The sequence below is a fragment of the Callithrix jacchus genome, chromosome 5 (genome assembly GCF_049354715.1).
Source record: "Callithrix jacchus isolate 240 chromosome 5, calJac240_pri, whole genome shotgun sequence".
NCBI classification, from domain to species: domain Eukaryota; kingdom Metazoa; phylum Chordata; class Mammalia; order Primates; family Cebidae; genus Callithrix; species Callithrix jacchus.
This window is the reverse complement of record NC_133506.1, coordinates 17760421-17788040: the sequence shown is the minus strand read 5'-3', so window position 1 is coordinate 17788040 and position 27620 is coordinate 17760421. Positions and strand designations below refer to the sequence as shown.

General features: G+C 47.1%; 1 protein-coding gene across 11 annotated transcripts in view; it reads left to right on the top strand.

Annotated features, from left to right (window-relative positions):
• Nucleotides 1-27620, top strand: part of JAG1 (jagged canonical Notch ligand 1) — a 35778-nt gene that overhangs the window by 1968 nt on the left and 6190 nt on the right. For 2 of the 11 annotated variants that reach the window (XM_035298373.3, XM_035298372.3), the window contains exons 3-19: nucleotides 8006-8057; nucleotides 13263-13517; nucleotides 15516-15576; nucleotides 19295-19425; nucleotides 19982-20101; nucleotides 20533-20646; nucleotides 21861-21974; nucleotides 22583-22696; nucleotides 23110-23156; nucleotides 23492-23665; nucleotides 24084-24234; nucleotides 25065-25229; nucleotides 25744-25857; nucleotides 26365-26478; nucleotides 26598-26711; nucleotides 26876-26992; nucleotides 27465-27492. In XM_035298373.3, the coding sequence (XP_035154264.2) occupies nucleotides 8006-8057; nucleotides 13263-13517; nucleotides 15516-15576; nucleotides 19295-19425; nucleotides 19982-20101; nucleotides 20533-20646; nucleotides 21861-21974; nucleotides 22583-22696; nucleotides 23110-23156; nucleotides 23492-23665; nucleotides 24084-24234; nucleotides 25065-25229; nucleotides 25744-25857; nucleotides 26365-26478; nucleotides 26598-26711; nucleotides 26876-26992; nucleotides 27465-27492 (1985 nt within the window). The remainder of the gene's footprint in view (nucleotides 1-8005; nucleotides 8058-13262; nucleotides 13518-15515; nucleotides 15577-19294; nucleotides 19426-19981; nucleotides 20102-20532; nucleotides 20647-21860; nucleotides 21975-22582; nucleotides 22697-23109; nucleotides 23157-23491; nucleotides 23666-24083; nucleotides 24235-25064; nucleotides 25230-25743; nucleotides 25858-26364; nucleotides 26479-26597; nucleotides 26712-26875; nucleotides 26993-27464; nucleotides 27493-27620) is intronic. The other 9 variants (XM_078371343.1, XM_035298374.3, XM_078371345.1 and 6 more) reach the window with 7 other exon arrangements.

Here is a 27620-nt window from a genome sequence, read left to right as displayed (position 1 = left end):
TGGTGTAGCTCTTGTGGCCTCACTTCCAGCGGTTCCCGGGCTCAGGAACAGCTGTGTTTGCAAACTTCTCCGGGAAGGGCGGGTGCACGGCCCCCGCAAGCCTTCGGGGGCCGTTTCAAGGCTTGGAAGGGGTGGTGGTCTGGAGATAGTGCCTGCGGGTGCAAGTGATAGACCCTCGGCGCCCCGCCCCCCCTTCCCCCGCCCCATTCCGCCGCCAAAGCAGCCCGAGGCCAGGGCCCAGCTGGCAGACCCTGCAGCAAGGCCCTTGCAACATCCCAAAATGGGTGGAAGGAAGATGGGTGCGATTGCAGAAGGGGAGGAAAGGGAAATGTTGGGGGTGTGCCCTCTGCCTGGTTCCCGCTGTCCAGGAGGCATGACTCATTGCCAAGACTGGGGCTTGGCCCAGCCTGTGCTGGGAGGGTGGGTGGTGAGAGGGGGAGCTCCTTGCCCCAGAGGTTTGCTTTCCACCACGTGCTCTAATGGGGTGCACTCTGCTGCCTCCTGTCCGCCGGCTTAGGCTGTGATTCTGGGAGGAGATGAGAGGGGAGAGTATCCGGCTGTGTCTATGTATGAAGCGTGGGGTAGCGGCTCTTAAAATCCACGTTTACAGGAGCTGGCATTATAAAGTGCCCTCTGCAGTGAGTGAGATAAGACACTTATCAAAAACTGCCATGAAAAGGGGTTTATTAAAAAAAAGATGAAAACCAACACTACTGTATGTGAAGCTCTCTTGAGATCCAAGGGCTGCTTCTGTTGTGGGATTTCATTTTTACCAAGAGTATTTACCTTGTTTGTTAATCCCCTATTAGGGAGAACTTTAAGCTAAAGAGCCTGGCTACCTTTAAATCTGGCTGGGCCCAAGCTGACTGAATACTCACTGCCCTTGAACGTGTGTTTAGAATTTAGGGGAAAGGGGCATGCAGGTGGTTCCACCCTCCTGCGGGAGGATCTGTCTGGAGCCCCTCGCTTTTCACAAGACCATAAAAGGAATCTTATTAGTGATGTGGAAAAGCAGCAGGCTGGCTGAGGCTCATTTTGGAAAGTAGGGTCAGAGGGATGGCTAGCATGAAAACAGAGGCTTGCTTCCTAGGCTGGCTGAGGAAAAGTGACCAAGAAGGTGCATCTGTCCCCTTTTGACACTTGGCCAGAGAGTCCTCAATGGAAAAGGACTCTTCAGTAGTGTGGGAGGGCAGGAGAGGCGATTGATTTGCATTTGCTGGTGCTCTTCTGTGGTTTCAGGCCCCACGGGTCACCAACCATGAAATAAACTCAGCTTTTCTCGAATTGGGGAAGACCAATGGGGCAACACTGAGAATGTGGTTATTTTGAAGTTGGGACAAATGCATGTATCACTCATAAACAAGTCTCCACCCTGCTGCCCCAAAAAGGCCTGCTGTGAAACATAAGCTTTACTTCCCAAGAGAAACTGGAGTTTAGGTGTGTTTGTTTTACTGTATGTGGTTGGAGAAAGGGCACAGTCCATAACTTTCAAGAATTAGTCCAGGCTGAGTGTAAACTTAACTGAAACACTTAAGTAGCTATTTAAGTAGAGAGCACAGCTTCATTTAATTTGATAATTAACTATTTTAAAACTTATTTCTTTGAATAGGAAATAAATGAACTTAGTACAGAATTCAAGAAATATTAAGAAAAGGATATATGGTTCAAAACAAAACTCCAAATCACCTTGGGCTCCCAACCCCTAGCAGGCACGATTACCATTTGCATGAGTCCTCCCAAATTTGCTGACACTGGAAGAGCTAGGGTGCAGGGGCAGGTCAGTGTAGAAGGTCATGTAATTCATGCCTTTTGTTTGGAATTATGACTCTCTGTCCAAGTAACTGTTCATGTTCTAGAGAGGATGAAGAGGAAATGATTTGGACAGATATGAAATACAATCCCTGTTGTGGTGTGCGTGTGAAAGGCTTTGTAGAGGTGGGCTTTCCTGCCACATAACATATCTGAGTATGTCTCACTTGGTGTCCAGTGCCCCACATCTGATCTTGGGGTAGTTTTTTGCCACTGACTTCAATTCTCATACTGTTGCAGCTCCAAGGGGCTTCACTTGCAGCAGCTCGGTTTATGATTCTCAAATTGGGGGACTGAGTGATAAGAATATCACTGGGAAGTAATTGAGCTTAAGAAGAAATAATTTAGGAATAACCACTTATAAATCACTGAAACGGTTAATTTGTACCTCCCCAAATTAGTGCTAAATCCCAGTGCCTGCTTATTAAAAATGCATTAGTGTAATTACCACTACTCATCCCCAAAAGCTTTTTGGGAACTTCAGAACCCCAGTTAGCTGTATTCTGCATTGGTGGCCCTAGGGTGAAATTAATCTAGAAAAATGTTGGGGGAAGCAATTGGGGTATCTGGCTTATTAGCCTTACATTTAAATTCCATTGATCCTATTAAAAGACTTGCTGAGATCAACTTAATTTTTTTTTAAGGAAAATCCAATGAAACATGATTCTTCCGTGTGAGGGATGCTAGCTTTGGCCTCCTTCATACTTCAGGCCTGAATGACCAATTGGCAGGAGTTTGGGAATACCGGCCACCATGATGCTAATCGCAGAATGGAATTGACAGGCCCTTGCTTCTATGACTTTTGCTGTCTTTCCTGGTCCCTGAGCTTCTGTAGATATGGTATAGGCACATGGAGGGTGCAGGGATGGTGTTCTGATTTAGCCAGCTCCTTTCTGGCCAGGATTTGCATCCTGCCTATGTGGTCATCTATACAAAGAAACAGCACGTGTGTGTGTATGTGCTCAGAGCAAGGGACTTTCTGCTTGTGGAGAAAACACCTTTTGCCCTAAGAAGTCCATCTCAAACCAAAGGGATGAAGTGATGCCCCCGTGTTGCAACACTGGGCTTGGGGGAAAGTGAAGCTGTGCTTGCTTTGAAGGAGCTGTGCTAAGTATCTGCAGAATGGCTGCTCCAAAAATGGAATCTTTATTCCAGGTACTTGCTTTTTAATGTATTTTTTTTTCTCTTGCAGGTGTAACCTTTGTTTCTTCCTCCTTGTTGTCTTGTTTCTTAGCAACTTATTCAAACCTCAAGTACTTATGACTTTGCAACCCACCAGTTTCACACCCATAATTCTACAGGGATTTAAGATGTTTCTAGAAAAATGGTGAAACTTTTGGTGTGGAGGCTGTTGGGGGAGTTGAGTGGGTAAAAAGGAGAGTCAGCAGCATCTTACAGGCATGACACCTCCCAGAAGATCCGCAATCTAAATGCTGCTTAAAATCTTCACATCAAATAGTGGTGCCTTCTTTTAGATAGAAGTCATGTGGGAAGTTTAGCATGGAGAGAAAAGTTACAAAAAACAGAGCCGAGGCAACAGGGAGCCTTCAGTTCCTGATCTGAAAACAGGAGTGTGAACAGAGGTCTTGGCTGGATTCATATCACCCACTGGCCCACTGTAGAAGGGCCAGAAGTTGGTCCCAATGTCAGGCTTTCAAGATTAGTAACAATGTAAGAATGCGTGATCTCTGGGTGCACGTACAATTAGCATTGTAATTCATTCATGCAAAATTCCTGCAAATTCTCCTGTGGTACACTTCTGGAGGCATGTTGCTCTCCCACCCACCCCCATCCTTCAAGCTTAGGATCTAGGCTGCTGAGAGAAGTGACTTTTGGCTCCAGCTTATATATATTATGTGTGTGTGTGTGTGTGTGTGTATATACACACACACACACACACATGTAAATTAGAAGAAATGTTTTTTTCCAACTGTTGGAAGATACATTGGGATGAATGGAAAGTGGTGATTCTAGAATGGTGGCGGAAATGGAGGATCCTGGGTGTAGAAGAATCCCACCTTTACTTTGGTGCATGGGACTTGATGGCTGTGCTGTGACTTCTTTGCTGGTTTCTGATTACTGACCACAGCAGCCCCGTGGCTGCTTTTTTTTTTTCTTCTTATGGTGCCAGTGACATCTACCATTGGTGCAGTGCATGTGCTGGGAAGAAATTCCACAAGGTGGCTCCCAGTTGTTAAAGGAGTATATAAATAGTCAGACATTCAGAGTCCTCTACCAGCTCAGCCCAGTTTTTTTGCACTTTTGGTAAATAAATAGAAAGGCTTCTTGTTCAGGCTTGCTCTGTGTGAACCAGACCGTTGTGCTTGGCTGGCTTCTTGGTATTCTATCTATTAACCTCGCCACCCTTTTGTAACTGGTGCATTTAATTATCAGTGGGATGCTTTTCAAACAGGTAAGGGTAATGATGGGAAAGGGGGTGGGGATGTCTCATTGAGAGTCTTAAATCTGGATATGAGCTTTGGGGCCCCTTGGTGAGCCTTTGAGGTGGGCTTTGATGAGAAAATCGCCCTTTGTAACCAGATCGGACCCTATTGACATGTCAAGCCCTGCAGACTTGATTGTTTTCTGTGCCTGAAGTCGTAGCCTAGATGCTATAGGATAGTTGTCCTTTCTTATCTCACCTTCCCAAAACCCACTGGCATGGTGTGCATGCGTATGTGTGAATGTGCCCGCACATGGACTCCCTGCAACCTTTTTTGCTTAATATGTTTTGTGACTGGAATATTTTATACTCTGGCCACCCAGACACAGGCAGGACAATAGAGTTGGCCGAATTGACTGAAATGAGGATTACGGAGAATAATGGGGCCTCTCCAAAAATAATGCTAATACGGGACAAGCGACAGGAAGCAACAGTTGAGTCAGCAGAGCGCAGGGCCCCCGACGAACTCCGGGAGCCGACTGACTGTGCACAATGGCCGCGCTGGCACGTCGGGCATTCCCAGGATATGCGTGCCGCCGGCGGGCCTGCCTGTCGCAGCAGCCTGGGGTTTTGGACGCCACACGCGTGCCGTTTGGATGGCGGTTTATTTGTGTCCGTCAGCTTGGCAGGAGGGGAGGCAGCCGCTTCTCAGGGCTTGGTTTGGCTGTCACTGTTGCCAGGAAAAGGAAGCTCCCGGCTGCCAACACAATTACCTTTGTTTCTTACATCCCCCCTTCTTAATGTGGCAATTAAGTGCTTACCGCTCTGCCCAGTGCCAAGGTAACCGCCGTGGAGTAGGGGACAGGGCAGAGTACCCTGGCACAGCAGTGTAAGTGGGGAGGGCAGGAGGAAGTGCAGGGGCCCTGGCCTGGGGGAGAGCCTGGTGGCCCTTGGGTGCCTTGGGGCTTTGATGCCAGGACTCTCCTCCAGGTAGAATTCCACAGAAAGCTCCTAAAAAGCAATTCTGAAGGGTGACCCTTCCTCTTTGATGTCAGACCAGAGTGGGAACCAGCCGCCAGGTTGCCAGATTTCCTTGGGCCTGGAGCTGGGAAGGGGCTGAAGTGACACACTTTGCAAATCCAGACTGAAGATCTGTTCGCAACCACTCCCTCCTGAGTGGCCCCCACACTATTTTTCTGGAAAACGTAAGGAAAAAAGATGAAAGCCAGGTGACTCTTTGGCAGAGTCTGAGTTCTGTAGTTTGAAACCAAGAAAAACCCAAATATTTGCTTTTTGTTATGACTGTTTTGCTGTAGGAACTTAAGTTTGAATACTTTGCCTTTCCAAGCCCTCCTGGGATGGAGCACTCAGCCTCTGCTGGGGATCAGATTTGCAGCGGCTACTTGTGTGTGACTTGGGCATAGTGGATTTACTACTCTGTGGCCTGATCCCTGCTTTGATGGTATGAAGTATGCGTGGTCTGTGATCTCAGTGCCTGGATGTGTGTTCAGGGATGTACAGAGGTCAAGCGTGGGCCTGGGAAAAATTAAAGTTCTCTAGCAACCAATAATCATTGTTAAATTATCTTGATTGCTGATCTATAGTATGGGGATGGAGTGGGAGGTTGAGTGCCTCCTAATAGAAGCCTTGGAGGGAATCCTTTCTCTCTGGAGGGCTGGGCAGGAAGAATCCTCCTGCCCCAGGAAACCAGTCCTGCGACCCTAATCTTCTCCCTGAAACAGGGAGGGGGAGAAAAGGTCCAGGCCTTGTTGCCATCACTGCAGCTCCCTGCCCTCACTCTGTCTCTGCCTCTGAGAAAGAAGGCAGTCCATGGAAAATCACAAAGCCAGGCACGTTGGGCTGTGTGCAATTCTTTTCTTTCAAGGTGGGGTGTTGTTGGTCAGCAACTTCTGAGGTTTTCCCAGTTCTGGCAAGGATGAGCCCGGTAGACTGCTTGATCTTCCAAGTTCTTGTGCAAGATGTAAGGATGCCTTCCTCCTTGAGTATTAAACCCAGTCAGTACTGCCATGCCAGTTCAGTCCCGGCACCTTCGCTTGCAGTGGGGTTTGTGGGTATTATGTGTTTAGCGCTTGTGCAAGTCTGTCAAAACTCCTGGTATCAATGCAGTTAATCAGAGGATTAATTACAACAATATTGTTGAAGTGGAGAACGTGGGCCTCAACGTGACCAGCAAATGAAGGGCTTAATTATACAGAATCAGCCACACATCTGGCCTCATTTTGACTGGGCTCTTGCCTCAAATCAGTAGAGAAATATAATTTCTTGCTGCTCTTAGGGAAGAGTCCTATAATTTGCAGGAAGTCCTAAGAAACTTAAAGAGGCTGTAAATAAGGTATAACTTTCTCTAATAAAATAGTAACAACAACAATGAATTTGGACCTGTGGCCACTAACAGGAGAGGGCTGGGGATGTGCCCTGGCTTGCCCGGTTTTGCTCGCTTTTCTGAGCATTTTCCCACAGTTATCAGTGAACGAAATGGAATCCTACTCTGCTTTGAGTATGAAACATATTTCGGCTGAATTCCAAGGCAGGGTCTATCACAGGATATTTTTATATTCAGAGATGACCTGCTGTGTCCCTATGAGAGCACTAAGCTGGCCTTGAGTTATGAATGAAACTCCCTTTTACCCTCCTTTTTTCTCTTTTACCTTTATCTTCTGGGTGCCTTTTCTTCTCTTGGCAGCAGTGTGCTTCTGGTGGCACAGCACGGCATTATTTAATCTATACACGCTACTATTTCCGATGGCTTGGTTTCTGCCACAGCAAAGCGGGGATTCATAACCCAGTTCACGTTCCTTGTCTACCCCACCTGCCTTGAGTACATTTCTTCAGCGCCAAGATAGCAGAAGCTTCATTTAAATGCTGGTGTTTTGTGAGACTGACCTTATCGTAAATAACGAAGAAAGAGTTTTGAAAAGGAGGGAATTTGGTAATAGCTTAGGTTTTGGGGGGGTTGGGAGGAGGAATTCTGAGATAAGCTTGGAAGATAAAAAGTGCCTTCAGTATAACAGCTGGCATCTTGCCAGTATCCAGGGAATCTGATTGGTTAGTGGACTCTGATTATTCTTGGAATGTTAGATCTTATTAACAGATAAGTTCATCAATAAATATAACCCATGGGTGTGCAGCTATTTCTCCCTTTGTACTTTCTTCCCAGGGATCTACCCCCAACTGCACTGCCCAAGTGAGGTCGACTTCTTTGTCTTGCAGAGTTGCTTTGCATCTACCCCCTCCTGTTTCCTAGAGTTACCCGATACTTGTGGGAGCCAGGATGGTCTCACACAGACAGCTTTCAAAGGGGTTCTAAAAAGGAAAAGGGGGCCTCCCTAGAGACTGCCCCACCAGGGCCCAAAGTGTAACCTTAGCAATACCCCGTCGGTGCAAATACCTGGTTAGGTTAGCTTAGAATAAATTCTTTGTGTGGCTTTTTCTCTCATGCACTAGGGTCGGGGTATGGAAAGTTTTGGGAAACTATATGCGAAGTGCTCCCATATCATAGAGGGAGGTGGCATTTCCTGATCTCAACTTTGAGCTGCCTGCATGCATGTTGACCCCAGTGGGTCCCTGCCAGGTGAAAGGAGTCATCTGTCAACCTGGGAAGAGTGCTCACAAAGGAAAGGGAGTTGGTTTGGATTTAAACACCCAGGACCTCAATGCAACAACCAGTAGAATTTTTATTTTGGCATTATGGTTTTATTATATGGTGGGGTATTCGGGGAAGCCGAGAATGTATGAGACTGGAGAGTCAACCCTGTTTCTGAATTGCTAAGTTGTTGTTTAACTGTCTTGCAGAGGTCCTATACATTGCTTGTGGAGGCGTGGGATTCCAGTAATAACACTCTTCGTAAGTATCACTTGTATGGACTTTTCTCTAAATACATGTGGAAGTGTAGGGCTTGGCCAACCAGCTGGAGTTGGATCTGTCTCCTTAGTACTTAGGATTTCTGCCACCCTTGCCATCTGTTCTTCCCCACACCCCCACGGTGAAGCTGTCAGTGGAATCTATTCCTTAACTTCCCTAGAATTTTAGGTTGGAATATTAAGTGGACAGAACAGACTCCCAGTTAACTCATTCCCTGATTATGAAACCTAGATTATCTTCGGGATAGAGATCTTAATGGTTTTACAACTTTAAAACCTTGTAGGCTGCTAAAGGATCAAAGTAGTGACTTTTTAAAAGTCCATTTAAACTTTAAGTGAGCGTTTAATCTCCCATCAGAAAGATAAAGCCATATAAAGGTGGTGCTGGGCTCTAGAGACCGACCTTGAATTTCACTTGGTGGGCAGGTGAGCTTCTAGTCTGTCCGGGTTTCCCACACTGCGCAACAAACCTTTCATTGAAGCGGAATTCCAGAGCTTCACAGCCTGCCTTGTCCCCTTCTGAAAGATGGCTCTGTTTTCAGTGCAGGTTGCCTTTCAGGACTGTGAGGGGTCGGTTTTGGTGGATAAGCCATGGAGGATGTGATTGGAATGGCATAGTCTGGTTTACAAAGTGGTCTTGCTCTTTAATTGTAACTTTAAAATGTTTTCACTCTCGAGCTGAAACTTCCAGTTCCCTTTTTGCCAGCAGAGTTTGGGTTGCTGTCACTGGAAAATTTGATGCTTGCTGAAGTCTCTTGGTCTGTGCGTGAAGAAGAGTTGATCCAGTTTCTTGTCTTGGCTCTCTGTTCTCTGAATGCCGTGTTCTTTTTGCTTTTCTACCTTACCATTTGTTTTCACTTGAATAACATCTTTTCTTGCCTTGCCTTGCTTTTTTGCTGACAGAAAATGGTGAATGCCCAATGTGGGTACAGTGAGGGCTGGGTGCCTGCTATGTGGGCAGCTTCCACCTGTGGCTGGCTTATTGGGCCACTTGGGGCCACAGAATCATTGCTGAGCCCACATGTGCCAGAGAGTCCCAGGCCATGTAGGTCACCCTTCTAGCTTGGGAATCTTAAGTCCAGCTCTTTGGATGTCATCCTCCTTGAAGGGGAGTTCATGAAAGTCCAAGGTTTGAGTCTTCCTCCCTAGAGGGCGACCCTCTAATGCCGTGGGGGATGTGTGTGGGGGCGGTAGGGAAGCTTTGCCAGCCTTGGCTTTGGCTAATGCCAGTCAGGGTCATAGACACCTGTTTGCTCCCCTCCCTTCCCTACCACAAATGTTGAGAACTGTGTGAACATTATGTCACTGTGACCTGCTCACAATGGTAACTAAGGATTAGGCAGAAGGGGTTGGGGAAGGGGGAGACATAGGCTCTTCTGTACTATTATGGTGTAGGCATGGTGTTCTTTCCCCTCCCTTTCGGCTATTAAAACAATCCACCCAGTAGAGTGAACAGCTTGTGGTTGATCCTGGCCTGTGATAAGAGCCAGGCTAGTATACTTGTTAGGGACCTATGAGAGACCGCCCCACCACACTCTGGCATTCACAGAACCTTTCCTGGGCCTATTGTCGCTTTGCAGGTCAGGGAGTTATGCCCCCTGGGAACCCAGGGCTTGTCCAGAGCGATCCACAGTTGTCTATGTTTCCAGGTAGCCCCATTTTGGGGTTCTGGGATGTTTCATCTCTTGCAGGGAGTGGGTAACCAAATCCCTGGAAAGAGGCAAGGAAGACTGGGATAGGAATAAAGTTCTTCTAAATCTCTACTTTTGGAGAGAGGGGTTGATACAGTCATGAGATGCCCATTACAGGTTACCAGAACTCACTTGGTAGACCCTGAAGAGTGGGAATGGTTTCTCCACTTGCCTATGCAGCCTCTTTTGTGATGCTTCCAAGGAATCTTAAATTCAGCAGAGTCAAAAACCAGACTCAGGATCTTTTCTTACCAAAAGCAGTTCCTTCCCTAGGGCCCCTTCTGGGTGTCTGGCACCAGTATTTGAATACCCATTGCCCTAAGCCAGAAATCTAGAAGGTGCTCTGCGTACCCTCTCTCTGTTAGCATCCATATGTAGTCTACCTCCAAGTTCTGAAAAATCTCTCCAGCTCTTCACTTGAATCTGTCTGCCTTCTGCCACTGCCCTGGTCCAAGTCATCATCCGCTCATGATTGAACTTTAGAGTAGCGTCCGTCTGGTCCACCTGTGTCTGCTTTGACCCACCTCTAGCGCTTTCTCCATTCTTCTGCCATCCCGGTCTTTTCAGAGCATAACATTTGCTTGTCTCCCTTATCACGAAAAACCAACCACTCGGTGGCCTTCTGTTGCTCTTGGGACAGATCTTCATGTGGACCACAAGGCTATGTGCAGCCCAGCCTTGTCTTGCACACCATGTTGTCCATCATATCTGTAGCCTGGCCATACCCTAGCAGTTGCCTTTCCATCCTCAACTGCATTGTGCACACTCCTGCCTCAGGACCTTTGCACATGCTGTTTGCTCTACCCTGGAGTGTTTCGCTCCTTTCTTCACCTTCAGCCACTCCCTCTGGACTGCACTCCATAGGGCAGAAGCTGAGGATGTTAAGAAGCCCAATGGAGCTGGCTGCCCTGTGGGACTGAAGTGAGTTGTAAACATTCTGGCTTTGGGTGTAAATCAAAGGCAGAGCCCTGAGTTTTAGGGCAGAGAATTTCTTCTATCAGTTCTGCAGTGAGCCCTCACAGGCAGACTTGGGCCTAAATATAACCTAGGTGCTGTTCATGTGTTTGAAAGTATTTAAGGCTGGTCCTTCTGCCATTGGTCCTCCAAAGTCTTTTATTACATTTCCAGACTGTGGTATATAGAGTTCCAAATTTCTTTCTCCGCCAGAGCAAATGGCTTCAATTTACTGTAATGCGTAATAGACACGTAAACATAAATTAGGCACACCTCAGACAGGTTTTCTTGTAGCTTGGCCTTCTTTGCTAAGGCCCCCTTCCAGGTTTTCAGGTTGGTGTGGTCCCAGGTTATTCTCAGACTCGCCCTTCGTCACGTCCTCCTTGGCCTGCGAGGTGGCCATGGGTTCTTCATGATTCATCTTCATGGCATTGGGAATTGCAGTGAGGCATGGTGACATCCTTTTCTAATCATAAGTCTGGACTGCCAAGTGAACTGCCACAGATACCTTTCCAGTGCCCCAAGCTGAAGGAAAGCATGTTCAGGAAGCAGGCAGCAGATGTGTTCTAACCCAGATACGTTCGACCCCCCTCCCTGAGCAGGTGGGAAGTTATGTGTGCAGCTCCATTAGCTCCACTGAGGATTCTGAAGTAATCCTCTTTACAACATTTCCCGGAAACAAGTGGAAGGCGTACTGCACGACTGAAACATGTACCTATCAGTGCTGTATCCCTAGGATTGCCCTGGACTCCTGTCTGAACTGTTTGTTGTTGATACCAGCTCAGAAGCTGGATGCCTTCGAGCCATGGCTACTGTGTTTAACCGATCCCTTTTATGAAGATCTTGTAAGCGCATGGTAATAGCCGACTATGCTTTTTAACTGAACCAGCAGAGCAAACATAGTTAATGGAGAGACATTTTTGTCATTCCTTGGCCTCTGTTTATTTGCAAAAATGAGTAAAGTGTTACCTGCAAGTGGTTCAGTGCATGCGGAGGTGTCAGGCTGCAGGTATGTGGGCTTGTTCGAGGCTTGTCTTGCCCATGCAGCAGTTTGAGAGCCCCAGAGGGTGAACGCTGGGGCCTGTTGGAAATGGGGTGTATGGATGAAGCCACCCAGGAGTTCCTTCTCTCCTGGTCACCTGCAGGACTTGCATCACTTTGTAAAGGAGCACAGGCCCGGGGCCTAGAAAAACAGCCATGTGGGTGGGTAAGAATCACAAAGACTTTGCAAGTAGGTCCTAACACTGTCTCTCCAAGATAGCCTTGAATCTGACGAGGTGATGAAGAGTTGGTGCTGGCAGATTTAAGAAAACAAACATAAAACCAGGTGTTGACTTACAAACACAAAACCAGGCCGGGGTGCTGACTTAGTGCCTTGCTGCCTTTTCAGATCCTCCCCTGAACTCCTGGCACCTGATGTTTGAGCTATTTTTGTACCTGTCTCTTCTCAAACTAGATTATAAGTGGCCTCAGGGCCGGGACTACTCCTTGCTCCTGAGAGATGCTTGAGCTCCAGGTGTTTATTTTCCTCAGTAAGCATTTTTTTTTTTTTTTTTTCAGGAGCATGACTTGGCTCAAAAAAAAACTCTCCCCTCAATTTACCTGTCTTTAAACTTCAGTGAATTATTCTTCCATCTGCCTTCTGGGCAGAGGAGAAAGGTAGAATGCATCAAGTTCAAGGTGCTGGCTTTAAAGATTGCCATGTTAATAGTTTTTAAAAAATGTAACTCCATCCTCTCCTTGGCTTCCAGTTAAGAGTTTTGAAATGGACAAAAACCTTTTCTGAGCAAGTCACAAAACTCTAAAACCATGAACGATTGCTGCCCTTTATCTGGAATAATGAGATTTCTTCAAGAGCAGCATTCCATAGGAAGCTACTTTAATATGTAAAGAGCTCTCGCAAGTCAGTATGGCAATGTAATAGAAAGGTTGGCAGAGGAGAGAAGCTGGTTGCTGTTCACAGGAACAAACAAATCATTTTGTAACTACCAGAAAGGGCTCTCACCATCACTTAATTAAATGCTAATTAAACAAGATACCCCTTTACCTATCAGACAGATCAAATGTTTGATAATGTACAGCGTTGGCACTATTATTGGAAGACGCAGCTTCCTGGGTGGTAGGAGAGTTTGGGATTGCGGACAGGTTGATTGGTTGTGCACATACCCTGATTCAACACTTCCATTTCTAGAATATCTCATTGCAGGAACCATGCACAGGCGGATACATTCAAGGTTGCTCACTGTGGCTTTGTTCAATAGTAAGAAGCCCAAAGACTCACATGCCCATATGTCAGGGACTAGGTAAATTTTTGGTGCTTCCAGACAATGAAATACTATGTATTTCATTAAACAGTTAAAGAAGGTGAATAAGTGGTAACTGGTTGCCTCTGGGTAGGGGCATAAACTTTTCATTTATTTGCTTTTCTGTACAATGGATAGAATTTTGTAGCTTGTGTATATGTTTTTATTTTAAAAAGCCAAAATGGTCAAGGAAGAAGGCTCTGATGTGAATATTAATGTGACTCATCATTTTGTCTCTAGAACCTGACAATATTATTGAAAAGGCTTCTCACTCGGGCATGATCAACCCCAGCCGGCAGTGGCAGACGCTGAAGCAGAACACGGGCATTGCCCACTTTGAGTATCAGATCCGTGTGACCTGCGATGATTACTACTATGGCTTTGGCTGCAATAAGTTCTGCCGCCCCAGAGATGACTTCTTTGGACACTATACCTGTGATCAGAATGGCAACAAAACTTGCATGGAAGGCTGGATGGGCTCCGAATGTAACAGAGGTACGTGTGTGTGCATGTACATGTGTGCCTGTCGCTTTTAGTGTCCATTTATCACCCCACCAGCAGGCAGGTGGCACGTGGCTGTCTTGGGAGGGGTGGGATCTTGGTGTTATTCTGGGCCTGCAGCATGAAGATGCTGAGTGTAGAAGATGCTGTCAGTGTCCCATCCAGATGCCCTTTGCTGGCGTCCCCATCCTCCAGGTGCTGTAAGTGTTGGCTGCCAACAGCTCACAGCTGCTCCTTCTCCGGAGACTCGTCCTTGGCCAAACCAGAGCCAGTGCATCCTGCTTCCTCCAGCTCACAGTCAGTGACTGACAGACATAGGGCTACAAAGACCAGTTTCCTTTGCCTTAAAACAGTGGTACAATTCACACTCCAGAGCTTACCTTGGGATTATGCTGCAATCAGACTCCAGCTGAGACCACATTCTTGCTCAGCTCCTTCCCCTGCCCCTATCCACTTCCCTCAATTCCTTCTACCTGTGCCCAGATCCCCTTCTCAGGCTCTGCTTCTAAGGAATGTGACCCCAAATAGATGGCAGACAGGACTAGGTTAGCCCAGTTGATGTCTGAACAGGCAATCTTGTAGGAAACGATACACCCTCCATTCGGGGTAGCAGCACAGTAAGTTTTCACTGGGCGTCTTTGGAGGCATGGCATGGCGGGGGAGAGGTATGTGGTGAGGTCAAGCTTTCCCATTGGGCTCAGTCCTACACCACTTTTAGTCTCTGTGCTGTCTACTGTCTCAGCCCCTTTATAGATTTCCAGGATTCCAGTTCGTAGCAACTTGATAGGTAATTCTGTTAACTGTATAATATCCCCTCATGAGCAGTAATGGACTCTGCTTATTTTACATGATAATTAGGTAAATTCTTTATGATAAACTCAATTTCCAAATGAGTTTTTTCAACCAGGACAGAGGGGTGGGGCATGGGGGAAGGAATTTGCATGTCTCCTGGGCAGTACTGCTTTCTTAAATAGCTGGAGACAAGAGTTTTAAAAGGATGGCATTTCTGGAATTCAAATGAAAGGGGAATTGATCAACATATTTTAGTGTGTTTTAGAAATTAAACGACCTAGCATTTAGTGTGAGTTTTTTGTTTGGTGTTTTTTTAAGACAAGGTGCTTGCTTTGTCACCCCTGCTGGCATAATCATGGCTCACTGGAGCCTTGAACTCCTGGGCTCAAGCAATCCTCCTGCCTCAGCCTCCCAAGGACCTGGGACTGTAGGCACATGCGACCACACCCAGCTTTTTTATTTTGTGTAGACAGAGTCTTGCTCTGTTGTTCAGGCTGGCCTCAAACTCCTGGCCTCAAGCTATCCTCCTGTCCGAGCCTCCCAAAGTGTTGGGATTATAGGCATGAGCCACTGTGCCTGGCCTTATAAACTGACATTTTTAGAAAGTGACTTTTTTTGTTTGTTTTAATGAAGTAGAGAATTGCTTTGCAAGGATACTTCACAAAAGTCTCACCAGATCTGGCCCCCAGATTAGCCTGCCCAACAAATCCAGCCTGGTTGGCTGTTAGTCCTGTGGAATTTTTGAAACCAGGCATTTGGTATGGGGGGTTTTAAAAACGCTGAGGCTCATCTGAATGTGTCCTGATGGGACAGAGTGGGTGGGATGTGGAAGGATTATCTATACCTTTTCTCTTCTAGTCAAGAGGGCATGGGCAGAATGGGAACTGCCCAAGCTCTGCTCAAGGAGCCAGGGTGGCTGTGGTTTAGAGAGGCTGGACGAAGGTCCCCTTCCCTTGTCAACTTGCCTGCATTTTGTCCCCAAACAATATCATGTTTTGAGAGGATCTGCTAATAAGACCTTGAGGTTTAAAGCTGGTTTCGTTATTTGGGCCCCTCCCATCTTCCTCTCCTTACAATGCACTTGATATGAGATCCTTAAAATTGTGGATTTTGCAGGCTTTTAATGCAATGGGCTGTTCTCACGGTGGTGGCGGTGCAAAGAACAGCAGTGTGCTGACTTGTCCTTCTGCTTTTTTACAGCTATTTGCCGACAAGGCTGCAGTACCAAGCATGGGTCTTGCAAACACCCAGGTGACTGCAGGTAAATAAACTGGTCTTCTGTGAGATTTAAAAAAAAATTTTTCCTTTAATGTAAGAGAGGGACCGACTTTATTGTGAATATGCCTCTTTTTTTCTTGGAGAACAAGAAAGCTTTAAAAAAAATTCAGATAGAAACGTCTGAAGCTTATTAAATTATACCAGCTGTCTGGTGGAATGCACACACCACTTCTCTCTTGGAATAAAAAGAAACCCTTTGGGTATAGCCAAGTGACTTCATGTATTAACTGTTCTGTAAATTGATAACACATTTTTATAATCTTCCCTTAAAGTGCTAATGGGCTGGATGGAGGGATGTGGACTTCTTTCTTTGCGTATCTCTCCTCCTCTTCCACCAAGGTTTTCTTCTCCCGGCCCCCTCCCCCACTTTTCCCATCAATAGGCGAAAGTCCAGCATTCTTTAGAATGGGATTAGTACAATCTCCTGGCCCCTTTGCAGGCTGGAGCTGGGTTGGTGCTGAGAGGTTAATGGCTGCCCTGGAATCTTGTCAGTTGAGCCTGATGAATGTAGACTTTTGCTGCAGGCCTTTGAAGTCTGTTCTTTTATGGTCCAGGAACAATGCAGAAGCCAAAGGGAGACCCGCCCTGACCACTTCACGATGGCAGGTTTTGGAGCTTCTTGAAATTTATATTACACCAATTTGGGAAAGGCTTATTTCGGGAAATATTGTTGGTGTCTGTGGCATTTTGGCAGTCTTACGCTTTACTCTCCCTCCTCCCAATTTTAAGGAGTAATACTAAATGGATCCTTTGGGCCTGTCACTTTTGCCCTAAAAGCTACTCTGACAGGAGCAAAGGGAATCTTACGAAACATAGTCTAAACCAGTACATCCCAAACTGATGTTATTTGGGGCTCTTATTAAAACGCAAGTCCTGATTCTATAGGTCTGGCTTGGGCCCAGGTTTCTGCATTTCTGACAAGCTCCTGAGTGATGCTGCTGATGAGACCACACTTTGGGAATCACTGCCCCAAAACCTCAGTACTCAAAGTCTAACTTCCAGAATTAATAAGAGAACTGTTAAAATGCAAGTTCATGGGCTCCATCCCACCTCCGTAGAATCCCAGTTTGGCCTAGGAGTCTGCATTTGATCAGCTTGCCGCGTGACTTTGCTCCTTGGTCAATTTTGAGGCTGTTGCTTTAAAGAAAACTCTCTGTGGCCTTTACCTTTATGATTCCACCACTCTGTTCCCTCTCATGCAAGGGGTAACATGGAACTCTGAGGATGGAAGTACATTAAGAACCGGTTGTACTGAATTGACTCTTCCTACAATTCAGAAAGATAGTTTACGTCCTGGAAGGCTGAGGGGCTGCACCTGCTGTCCTCCCATTGGTGGCAATGGACTGTAGTATTTAACGGCATTGCTGTCAAATGTGGAGCAGGAATCCGCCTACCTTAACACTTCCTAATTAAGGGTGTCCTGGAGAAAGTCTGAATGGCAGTGCTATTAGTGATTCCAAGCCTGCTCCCTGCTCAGATGGATATCAGCGGAGGCCGACTGTGATTTGTGCTGCTGTCATCAGAACAAACACAGCTCTGCAGGGGAGGGCCCTCCCAGCCAGAACAACAGGCTTTGTTTCCAGAATTTAGCCCTTTCTCTTTCGAAGTCTTGCCTCCTGCTCCTTGCCCAGACATGCACTGATGGCCTTATTTACTTAAGGTGCCACTTTCCCACACATCATTTGCATAGTCTCCCAGCCCAGTTTTCTCTCCCTGCCTTGAAAGAAAGAGCAGAACCTTCAAGCTGAGGAAGTTCAGGTTGTGTCCTGCTGCAGAAATAGTTGAATGGCAAGTTACCTGCAGGTTGTCTTTTGGATTATGTATTACACAGGTTATTTTTTTTTCACCCCCACATGAGAAGACTTGACTGGTTTTTGTTGTTCCCTAGTAGACAGAGTCCCTTTTCCTGGGTACACATGCTTGCTTATTGCAAGCCTGCCAATAATATCAAACTTAATTATGAATCATCATCTGAAGAAAGTCACTTCAATTTCTCATGAGAATCTTAATCATATATTATTAAACTGGGATAACTTGGTTGGTGCCTCTTTGAGGGTCAGTATTTTTATTTGTTTTCTTTTGAAGTCACCCATGGCCTTTCGTGGTTGCTTTTTTTGTATGCTTGGGGATTGAGGTCTCATTAATTAGGTGAGGTTAGATCCTCAGCTGCCTCTCCTTGCCTTTATGAGGCAACTTGAAGAGGCCTAGAGTTTGGAAGAGATGAAGGGAGGACGGTGAGAATTTTGCCATTTCATAATCAGTTCCCTGTTACTGTCTTTTAGGCTACGAATATCAACCTTGACAGAATGGCTACCCCCTGCCTCCCACTAACATGGGTGTCCACTTTTTAGAAATTATTTAGATTGTGTAGTTTTGTTCTTATCTTACTCCTTTAGTCACTTGTCACTTTGACATTCCATTTTACATAAACCAGAATCCAGTGTCTAACTTTAAACCACACATTCTAGTGATTTTTTGCATATGGGTGTGCATGGCGTGGTTTTTAGAAGTTAGGAAGTGGTTAGTCAGTATTCTCAGGGGTTAAGTTGACTCTCAGTCCTGGGTGATTAGCTATTAGCTAGATCCCTATAATTTTCCCATGACAAGGATTTGCTAGCCTGCCTCCAGCTCTTGGGAAACCGAAAGCCTTTCCTTCTGGGGAGTTGGAGGTGGGGTGTTTTTTGTTTTCCAGAGTTACAGCTGAGCAGCTTAGGGGGTTGGCACTCATCATGGCTTTTCCCAGGTCCCATTCTGGAGACATGTTGCCCATTCCACCTGCACCCCACCCTCCTCCAGGAGGCTAGTTGGTGTTTCTCCCTGCCTTTCCCCACCCTTGTTAAAGCTTGGCTCTTGAGAAGGCAGTTAAAGTTTCAGAGAGCTTGAAACTTGGAGGGTGGTTTGAGAAGCTGCCCTCCCTCCCACCCCAGGTGAAAGGTTTTGTTTTTGTTTGTGGATCAAAGGCACTATTTGGCCCCAAAAGAGTATGATTAATCAAGGTGCTTATATAAAAGAACCTCAACTCCCCTAATACTAGATAAATTAAGCAGACTTTTTTTTTTTTTTTTTTTTTTTTGGCAAAGCAAGAAATCACTATAAATTAGCACACAGTAATGGGACACAAATTATGGAGCTGGTTCCAAGTGTTGTCATTTCCTTCTCCTTCCCTATGGAAGTGGTTTTAGAGATGCTATCCTGGCCTTTGCCAAGGGAGGGTGCCCCTTTCTCTCTTTTTTTTTTTTAAATCATCATCATGAGGCAGGTTCCTGCTGCACTTGGTGGCTCGTTGCATTTCTGTGCTTTGGGGCCGTGACTTTCTGTGCAGACAGAGCAGAGCTGCAAGTGCAGTGTCTGCAGAGACGTTGGCAGAACTCTGTTGTCACCAGGAGAGTCCTTTGCTCTACGGTCTGTGTCTGTTGCAACTACGTGCGTGGGTTGTTTTATTCCCTGCCTTCACCCTTGGCTTACTCGAGTTGTCCTGAGAAGAGAGTGGCTTTGTGAAGGGTATCCCCAAACAGCCCTCCTTTTGTCAGGAGTCGGCTGGGAGGGGACCCCAGCCCAACTGTGAAAATGTTTGTTTGTATGGAGCCCCTGATGAGCCTTGGGAGTCTACCATCCTGTCCTCAGAAACATAACAGAAAAAGGCTGGACTTACTCTCTTAATGTACAAAAGGCTGAGCTGGAGGTATGCTGTGTGTCTCCAGGTGCCAGTATGGCTGGCAAGGCCTGTACTGTGATAAGTGCATCCCGCACCCAGGATGTGTCCACGGCATCTGTATCGAGCCCTGGCAGTGCCTCTGTGAGACCAACTGGGGCGGCCAGCTCTGTGACAAAGGTATGGCCCTTAGGGATGAAACCCAGGGTGGGATGCGGGCCTCAGGAGGGGTGTGGGTTCTGGGGTGGGATGGCAGTCATTTGGTTTTTAATTTTATTGGCAGGGGCTTTTATTCTGAATTCTCCTTAAATGCTGTGGGGATTTTCTGGTTTTCTTTTTAAAAGACGATGGGGCTGGCTGGATCGTGCCTATAATCTCAGCACTTTGGGAGGCCAGGGCGGGTGGATTACCAGGTCAGGAGATCGAGACCATCCTGGCTAATACGGTGAAACCCTATCTCTACTAAAAATATAAAAATTAGCCATGCGTGGTGGTGCGCACTTGTAGTCCCAGCTACTCGGGAGGCTGAGGCAAGAGAATCGCTTGAACCTGGGAAGGTAGTGTTTGCAATGAGCTGATATCGTGCCACTGCACACCAGCCTGGGCAACAGAGGGAGATTCTATCTCAAAAAAAAAAAAAAAAAAAAAAAAAAAAAAAAAAAAGATGGGGCTAGAAACATGGCGGGTTTGCCATCTTCACAGGCATCTCTTAGTGACATCAGGATCTTTTTGGCAGATCTCAATTATTGTGGAACCCATCAGCCGTGTCTCAACGGGGGAGCTTGTAGCAACACGGGCCCTGACAAATATCAGTGTTCCTGCCCTGAGGGATATTCAGGAGTCAGCTGTGAAATTGGTAAGTGGTCCAAGCTGAATGAGAGTCCTTTGTCTAATTTTTCTGTACTCAGCTTTTAAAAAAATATACTTAAGGACTTAGGAAAAAGCGAAAATAGTCTCCAAAGATAGGAATTATTCCAGCCATTCTATGGGCCTTTGTAACTTTCAAGTCCCTGAAGTTTTTTGGGTGATGTTGATTCACAAAGGAGGCAGCGGGGAGATGAAATGACCCCAACCCTGAGATGTGTTGAAATGTGGTTAGAGACAGCTCAGCAAGAAAGATGACTTCCTTTCTTTCCTAGACACAGCAGGGTTCTATCACATGCTTGCTTTTGGTTTTTGAAATATGCCTGCGCTATAGTGCCTGCGGCATGGGATCTGGTTGCAGGGGGAGTGGAGAGGTAGGGGTGCACAGGTATCCCTCGCTGATTGCCATCCTGGTTTTTGCAGCTGAGCACGCCTGCCTCTCTGATCCCTGCCACAACAGAGGCAGCTGTAAGGAGACCTCCCTGGGCTTTGAGTGTGAGTGTTCCCCAGGCTGGACCGGCCCCACGTGCTCTACAAGTAAGTCCAATTTTCAGCCTGTGTCCATTCTAAGGATCCTTGTGCCAAGATACCACGATGGGGAGAAGTACCTAGGCCTGTCCAGCGTGGATGTCTCAGTGGGAGAGGGGCGGCTGCAGGCAGAAGTCTGGCAAGCAGGCTGGTGGCTTGTGTGTTTGGAAGTCTCCCAGCACCCCCATCCTGTCCCACTAAGGTAGCGAATGTATCTGTTCTTGGAAGAAACGTCCTCATGGAATCGCTTGTTCCTTTGCATCTGCTTCCTGGAGCTGGCCACCTTCCAATTGTGGTTATTTTCCTTGCAGCCATGGAGAGGCTGCCTTCAGGGGAGGTTGTCACTCACTAATGAATTTTGTCATCGGGCCAGGGGGCCCTAAAAGAAGAACCTGGTCTGCAGAGTTCCTTTGGCTGTGAGATAGGGCTGTATGTCAGAATCACCTGGGGTGCTTAACGGTGTAGATCTCTGGGTCCCCCATATTCCCTCCACAATCGGGGAGTGCATGGTCTTTGATAAACTTCTGGAATTCTGCAGTGCAGCCAGGTCTGAGAACTGCTGTCATCAGCACCCCAGGTGTGGTTAGGGGTGTGGATTTCTGGGGTCAGATTGCCTGTGCTGGCCCAGGGCCCCCGCCCATCATTTGCGGAACTCCAGCAAGCCACGTAAGCTCCCTGGGCCCTCTTTAAATGGCACAGTAGCAACTCCCATCTCCGAGGGTTGTCATAAAGACACAAAAGTGAATACTTCATAAAGTGTTAGGAGGTCTCTCTGGTCAGAGCAGAAGTGGAGAATGCAGCCTCCAGGTGTGTTATTTTGGGCAAACTCTGTAAGCAAGTAAGAGGAATAAGGTTTTCCACCTGAACTATTTTTCCATACTTCTTAGCTGCTTCTGAGCCATGATGAAACTTTCCTTTGAAAACAAAGATTAGGCAGATAGAGATGTCCTGAGTTCCCATTGGGTGGACGCTCTGTCAGTATCCAGCTGTCTTTCTCCCCCACTGCTTAGGTTGGGGATTACATGAACTGGGGCAGTGGGGGATTTAAAGCTAAAATCAAGGCTTCGGCCTTATCACTGTCCCACTTGTCCTGCTGTAGCTTTTTTTGTAGCAGGTGTCTGGCTCTTCAACAACAGCCCCTCATATGAGAGGTGATGTTAAATGATCTAATTGTCAGGCAGATTGAATTAAGTTGTCAACCCCCTCCTTTTCTTGTTGACCAGACATTGATGACTGTTCTCCCAATAACTGTTCCCACGGGGGCACCTGCCAGGACCTGGTTAATGGATTTAAGTGTGTGTGCCCCCCACAGTGGACTGGCAAAACGTGCCAGTTAGGTAAGAAAATCCCTGTGACTGTAATTTTTATACAAGTTTGGCTTTGACAATCAAAGCCATCACAGAAGACGAGCGTGTGGCCGGCAGTGTGAGTTCACACTCCATCATGCTAAGAAGTAATTTATTATCAAGAGTCTAGCAGGCCTGGGAGAAATAACTTGAATGCAAATGGGCTAGCTCTTTTAGGCCCTGTGGGAAAGTCGTGGGATTCCTTGAACCATGTCAATCGTCTGTCCGAGGAGTGTTCAGCTGGGTTCCAAACGGGGATGATCTCATGAGGAATGAGCTGTCTGCATTCTTTTTGCCACATTTAAATCCCAGTAACTAGGCTGCGCTGGGTTTTGCACAGAAATGCCTGGTGGCTTTCTGCTGTTCTGTTGGGGGCTGGTTAACTAGCAGCTGGAAAGTTATCAATTAGCGTCCTTATTGGATAGCGGCTACACAGAGGGATCAGATGCTTAAAATAAAGGGAACCTCTAGTATTTTTATTTAGCTAGCTTATTAAAATCTCTTCTGTCTCAGACAAACTCTGGCCTGTTCTTTTATTTCAAGGTTGGGGAGATGGGGGTAGAACTTCATTTCTCATGCTCATCCCCATCTCCTTTCAGATGCAAATGAATGTGAGGCCAAACCTTGTGTAAATGCCAAATCCTGTAAGAATCTGATTGCCAGCTACTACTGCGACTGTCTTCCTGGCTGGATGGGTCAGAATTGTGACATAAGTGAGTGACTTTGCTTCCATTTTGATTTTCATGAAACTTGGATGCCAACTTGCCTTGCTGGTCCTTACTGGGGTTCCAGTCCTAGGACCTGAGCAGTAGAAGGAAAACCTTATAGTGGGAATGTTTTTTGAGAGGGAGTGGTCAGTGCAGCAGTGAAAACATGCACTTTATCAGGCTCATTAGCTGCTAAAACCAGCCATATTCTGTTAATGTGGCTGAAACAATGATGTGAAGTTTCACTCCCTCAGTCTGGAAGAATTAGGGAGGGTCCCCGCCCAGTGTAATAACCTTATCTCACGGGAAGCACACAGGAAATCTGATTTGAAACTTATCTATCCTGAGCTGGGAAGGCTTTTCAATTAAGCCCAATTTCACTGTAAATTACCCCTTTAAAATGATGACTTATTTTTTAGATATTAACGACTGCCTTGGCCAGTGCCAGAACGATGCCTCCTGTCAGGTATGTAAATCTTTGCTTAAATTAAAACTTTGACAATCGACAACAAATCTTTAGGTTTGTGTGATGCTGGGAGAGGTTTGTCCCTGTGAGATTTAAAAATTTGGGTGAAAAATGAGTCTCCTGGAAGTTTCACTGGGGCTCACGTTACCCCAGCCTCGTGGGAGTCATTTTGAAGGCATGCATATAGAAATTCCTTTAACCATTTTGAGAGGTTTGGCATTTGGCTATTTAGTGAACCAGCTGAACTGCAACAGTCATGCTAAACCGCTGAAGGCCCTGTGCTTGTGGAATACATAGAAAAAAAGCATGTGTCTCTCTCCCCCCTTCTCTTCCAGGACTTGGTTAATGGTTATCGCTGTATCTGTCCACCTGGCTATGCAGGCGATCATTGTGAGAGAGACATCGATGAATGTGCCAGCAACCCCTGTTTGAATGGGGGTCACTGTCAGAATGAAATCAACAGATTCCAGTGTCTGTGTCCCACTGGTTTCTCTGGAAACCTCTGTCAGGTGAGTGGTAGCAAAACCTCAGATGGCCAAGTTTTTACAGCAGAGCCACTGCGTTCTCCCCTTCCCTTTACTCCCTCAGCTCTTAGGTCTGGAATTTCATGATGTCTATTAACATCCTATTAATGAGAGAGTCTCTGCTAGACAAATGCTGGTGGAAGGAGATACCGATGAATTTTCTTCTTAGTGTCTTGGCTCTAAAGTGGTTTCCTCTACCCCCTCTCACACTCCCTCTCCCAGTCTGCCCCGTTGCTTCAAATACTGGACATTAGCACTCCCTAGGGCATAGAGATGTATAGGGTGTCTCCTAAGAGAAGCAGAAGGATCTGTTGGATTCCAGCGTCTGCTGCCCAGAGAAGTTATTGTGACACCTAGGTTTTACTCGGATCCCTTCCCTTTTCCCTGTTCCTGATATTTGCAGCTGGACATCGATTATTGTGAGCCCAATCCCTGCCAGAGCGGTGCTCAGTGCTACAACCGTGCCAGCGACTATTTCTGCAAGTGCCCTGAGGACTATGAGGGCAAGAACTGCTCACACCTGAAAGATCACTGCCGCACGACCCCCTGCGAAGGTACCTCCCTTCCCCCAGGACATGGCTGTCTCCAGACTTTCTCCTTTTGTCCCCACTTGCTACCACTGCCCCTTGCTACTCTTCAGAAGTAATGTATTGGTGAGGAGGACCTCTAGATTGAAATCATCCTGTCTGACTGTGTAGAGAGGCCATAACACGTGGAAACAATCTATTCAGGCCTGCCAGTGGGAGAGCCATGTCTACAGGTAGCCCAGGGGAGAAATCCATTTAGCATTCCTGTTCAGGGGTGGGCTGATCTGCAACGCTGAGGCAAATGCCTGAGAACAACACTGTCAACAGAACTTCCTGACAGTGGGAATGTTCTGTATCTGCACGGTCAAGTACGGGAGCCCCAGGCCAAGTACCATGTGACTAGTGCAACTAGAAACTGATTTTAGTTCATTTAAATGTGAATAGCCACATGTGGCCAGTGGCTGCTGTTACAGGGTAGCACCACATTTAAAGCTTTTATAAAGCTGTCCCTGAGCCTTGCTTAAGTAAAATCAAGAAGGAAGTAAAGCAGGTCCTTTTTCCTTAGCAAGTGTTTAGCAAATTGGGTAGATGTCAAAGGTAGGATGAAGGGGACCCACGAGCATGTGGGTTTCCTGGGTGTGGAGGGAGAAAATGCTTTAAAAACTCTGCCTGGAGTCTCCACCTTGCCTGTCATAATGTGATGTGGCACGTTGCCAGTATCTTGGCTTCCCTGGGGTGTGTCTCATTAGCCAGAGGGTCCCTGTCTCCAGGAACGTGGGCTTGGCCCAGGCCCTTGGCTTAGGAACCCCGTGTCTCTGGGTGCATGGCTGCGATCTGATCCCACGCCTATCTTCTAGTGATTGACAGCTGCACAGTGGCCATGGCTTCCAACGACACACCTGAAGGGGTGCGGTATATTTCCTCGAACGTCTGTGGTCCCCACGGGAAGTGCAAGAGTCAGTCGGGAGGCAAATTCACCTGTGATTGTAACAAAGGCTTCACGGGAACATACTGCCATGAAAGTAAGACTCCCTCATCAGGGAATGGACCAGTGCTTCCTCAGCCTGCCCTTGCCCCTCCCTGGGATCACTGGTGTTGAAATTGTTTTAATCAGAAACAGCAAGGCTGGGGAGACCGGTTGAGGTTTATCCTTACAACTGGGATCTAAGACTGAGGTAGTATTCCATTGACTAGGTCACTCTGCCTCTGAGCCTCCATATCTACGTTGGAACATTCTGGAAAGTTGCTAGATAGGGCGGTTCCTCTTTTCTATAGGAGTTTCTTCCCCACTTTCCCCAGGTATAGGTGACTGAACACCCAGGGGAGGGCGTTAAATTAAGTGGGTGAGGCACTCTCCGGAAGCCTCTGCTTGATAAGCCACCTGTCTAATTTGAGAAACAGCCTGGATGGAGGAGGGTAGCAGGTGGAGGTGCTGGGTGCATTGTCAGGAGGCAGCCATGAAAACTGTCAAATGGTGCTTGTATATGACTTCACATGTCCTTCAGTTCTTTTTTTGCTTTCCTTTTTTTCCCACAGATATTAATGACTGTGAGAGCAACCCCTGTAAAAATGGTGGCACTTGCATCGATGGGGTCAACTCCTACAAGTGCATCTGCAGCGATGGCTGGGAGGGGACCTACTGTGAAACCAGTGAGTCTGCCACTCTCTGGGTGGCTCTGGGATGCATTGGTCATGTTGAAGGGATCCCACTGCAACTTGGGAAGCTTTGCTTTGTACTGAAAATCTCTGGAGGCCAGATCCTAGTGATTTCTGCAATGGGATAGTATCACTTGTGTTTCATTTGCATTTATGAGTACTGACGACAGCTTGTGGGGAGCAATTTCTGCTGAGGAGCTATAGAATTAGACTGTTTAATAAAGATAACAAATAGTCCTGCTTGGAAGGAAAGTCATATTTCTATTGTAATTTTCATGGGACTTCCAGAGGCCACCCCTATCTTGCCTAACTTGTGGCATTCAAAATAGCCCGGTTGGGAGCTCCTTTATGGAAAAGGCTGATGATGTTAAAGTCCTAGGACAGCGGCTGTTCTCAGAGTAGGGCGTTGGATATAGCAGTAGGAAAGGCTTGGCTCTCGCCTGTCATGAGTGAGTGGTCCTGGAATTCATCTTTAACCGGTTGTCGTTTCCTTGATTCTAGATATCAATGACTGCAGCCAGAACCCCTGCCACAATGGGGGCACATGTCGTGACCTGGTCAATGACTTCTACTGTGACTGTAAAAATGGGTGGAAAGGAAAGACATGCCACTCTCGTAAGTGGTAGTTGGCTTTGGATGCTATCTCTGGGACCCTTCCCTCTGTCTCCTTCTTCGGGAGCAGAAGGCGGGGTGGGGGGGGGGCACTGGGCTCATGCTGAGATATTTTCCTCCAGGTGACAGTCAGTGTGACGAGGCCACGTGCAACAATGGTGGCACCTGCTATGACGAGGGGGATGCTTTTAAGTGCATGTGTCCTGGCGGCTGGGAAGGAACCACCTGTAACATAGGTAACTTTCTGCCTCACGTGGTATCTGCAGTGGGTGTGGCCACCTGGGCGTGTCTGCTGGGTAGCCCCTGGAGCTTATGATCACTTCTCTGGGCCTGGTTCTTGCCCCTCCAGACTGTTTCTAGATACTCAGAGGGGGTGGTCGTGTCTGCTCTTATTTTATAGCACGAAACAGTAGCTGCCTTCCCAACCCCTGCCACAATGGGGGCACATGTGTGGTCAACGGCGAGTCCTTTACGTGCGTCTGCAAGGAAGGCTGGGAGGGGCCCATCTGTACTCAGAGTGAGTGTCCTCCCCCTTGAACTCTCCCAGGGCTGTTGGAGCAGATCCTGACACCCTTGGGGACTTGCAATGGGAACCAGAAGCAGAGCTGTTTGATGTCTGCTTTTGTATCACCTGGGTCTGCACTAATGACTTGATGGGATACAGCCCTGACCTGGGCATGAGAAAGTCGCCAACGAGATAAGTGGAGACAGATGGTGTCTTGGTTCCCAGCTCTGGGTCTGACCAGCAGCCTGTCTCCTTCCATGCTCACCCCCACCCCTGTCCCCCACCAGGGCCTCTTCCTGTGTACATGTGTCCCACAGCCAATGAAACTAAGTGTGGTGTGGGCCTGGTTCCAATTTAGCAAAGGTATTTTGCTGGTGTGAACTATGACTTTATCATCGGGGTATCATGGAAATACGTGGTGGTTTTACTTAGGGCTAAGACTGCTTTCCCTGTTGAAGGCCTCACTGTTGTCTTTTCTTTGCAGATACCAATGACTGCAGCCCTCATCCCTGGTAAGTGTGACATCCTTTTAAGCCGGCACTTGTCCGATGTTGTGTGGGTGGGAGTCACCCAGGGATCGTGTTTAAAATGCAAGTTCTGAATCAGGAGGTCTGGGGTGGGGCTTCAGACTGCTTTTCTA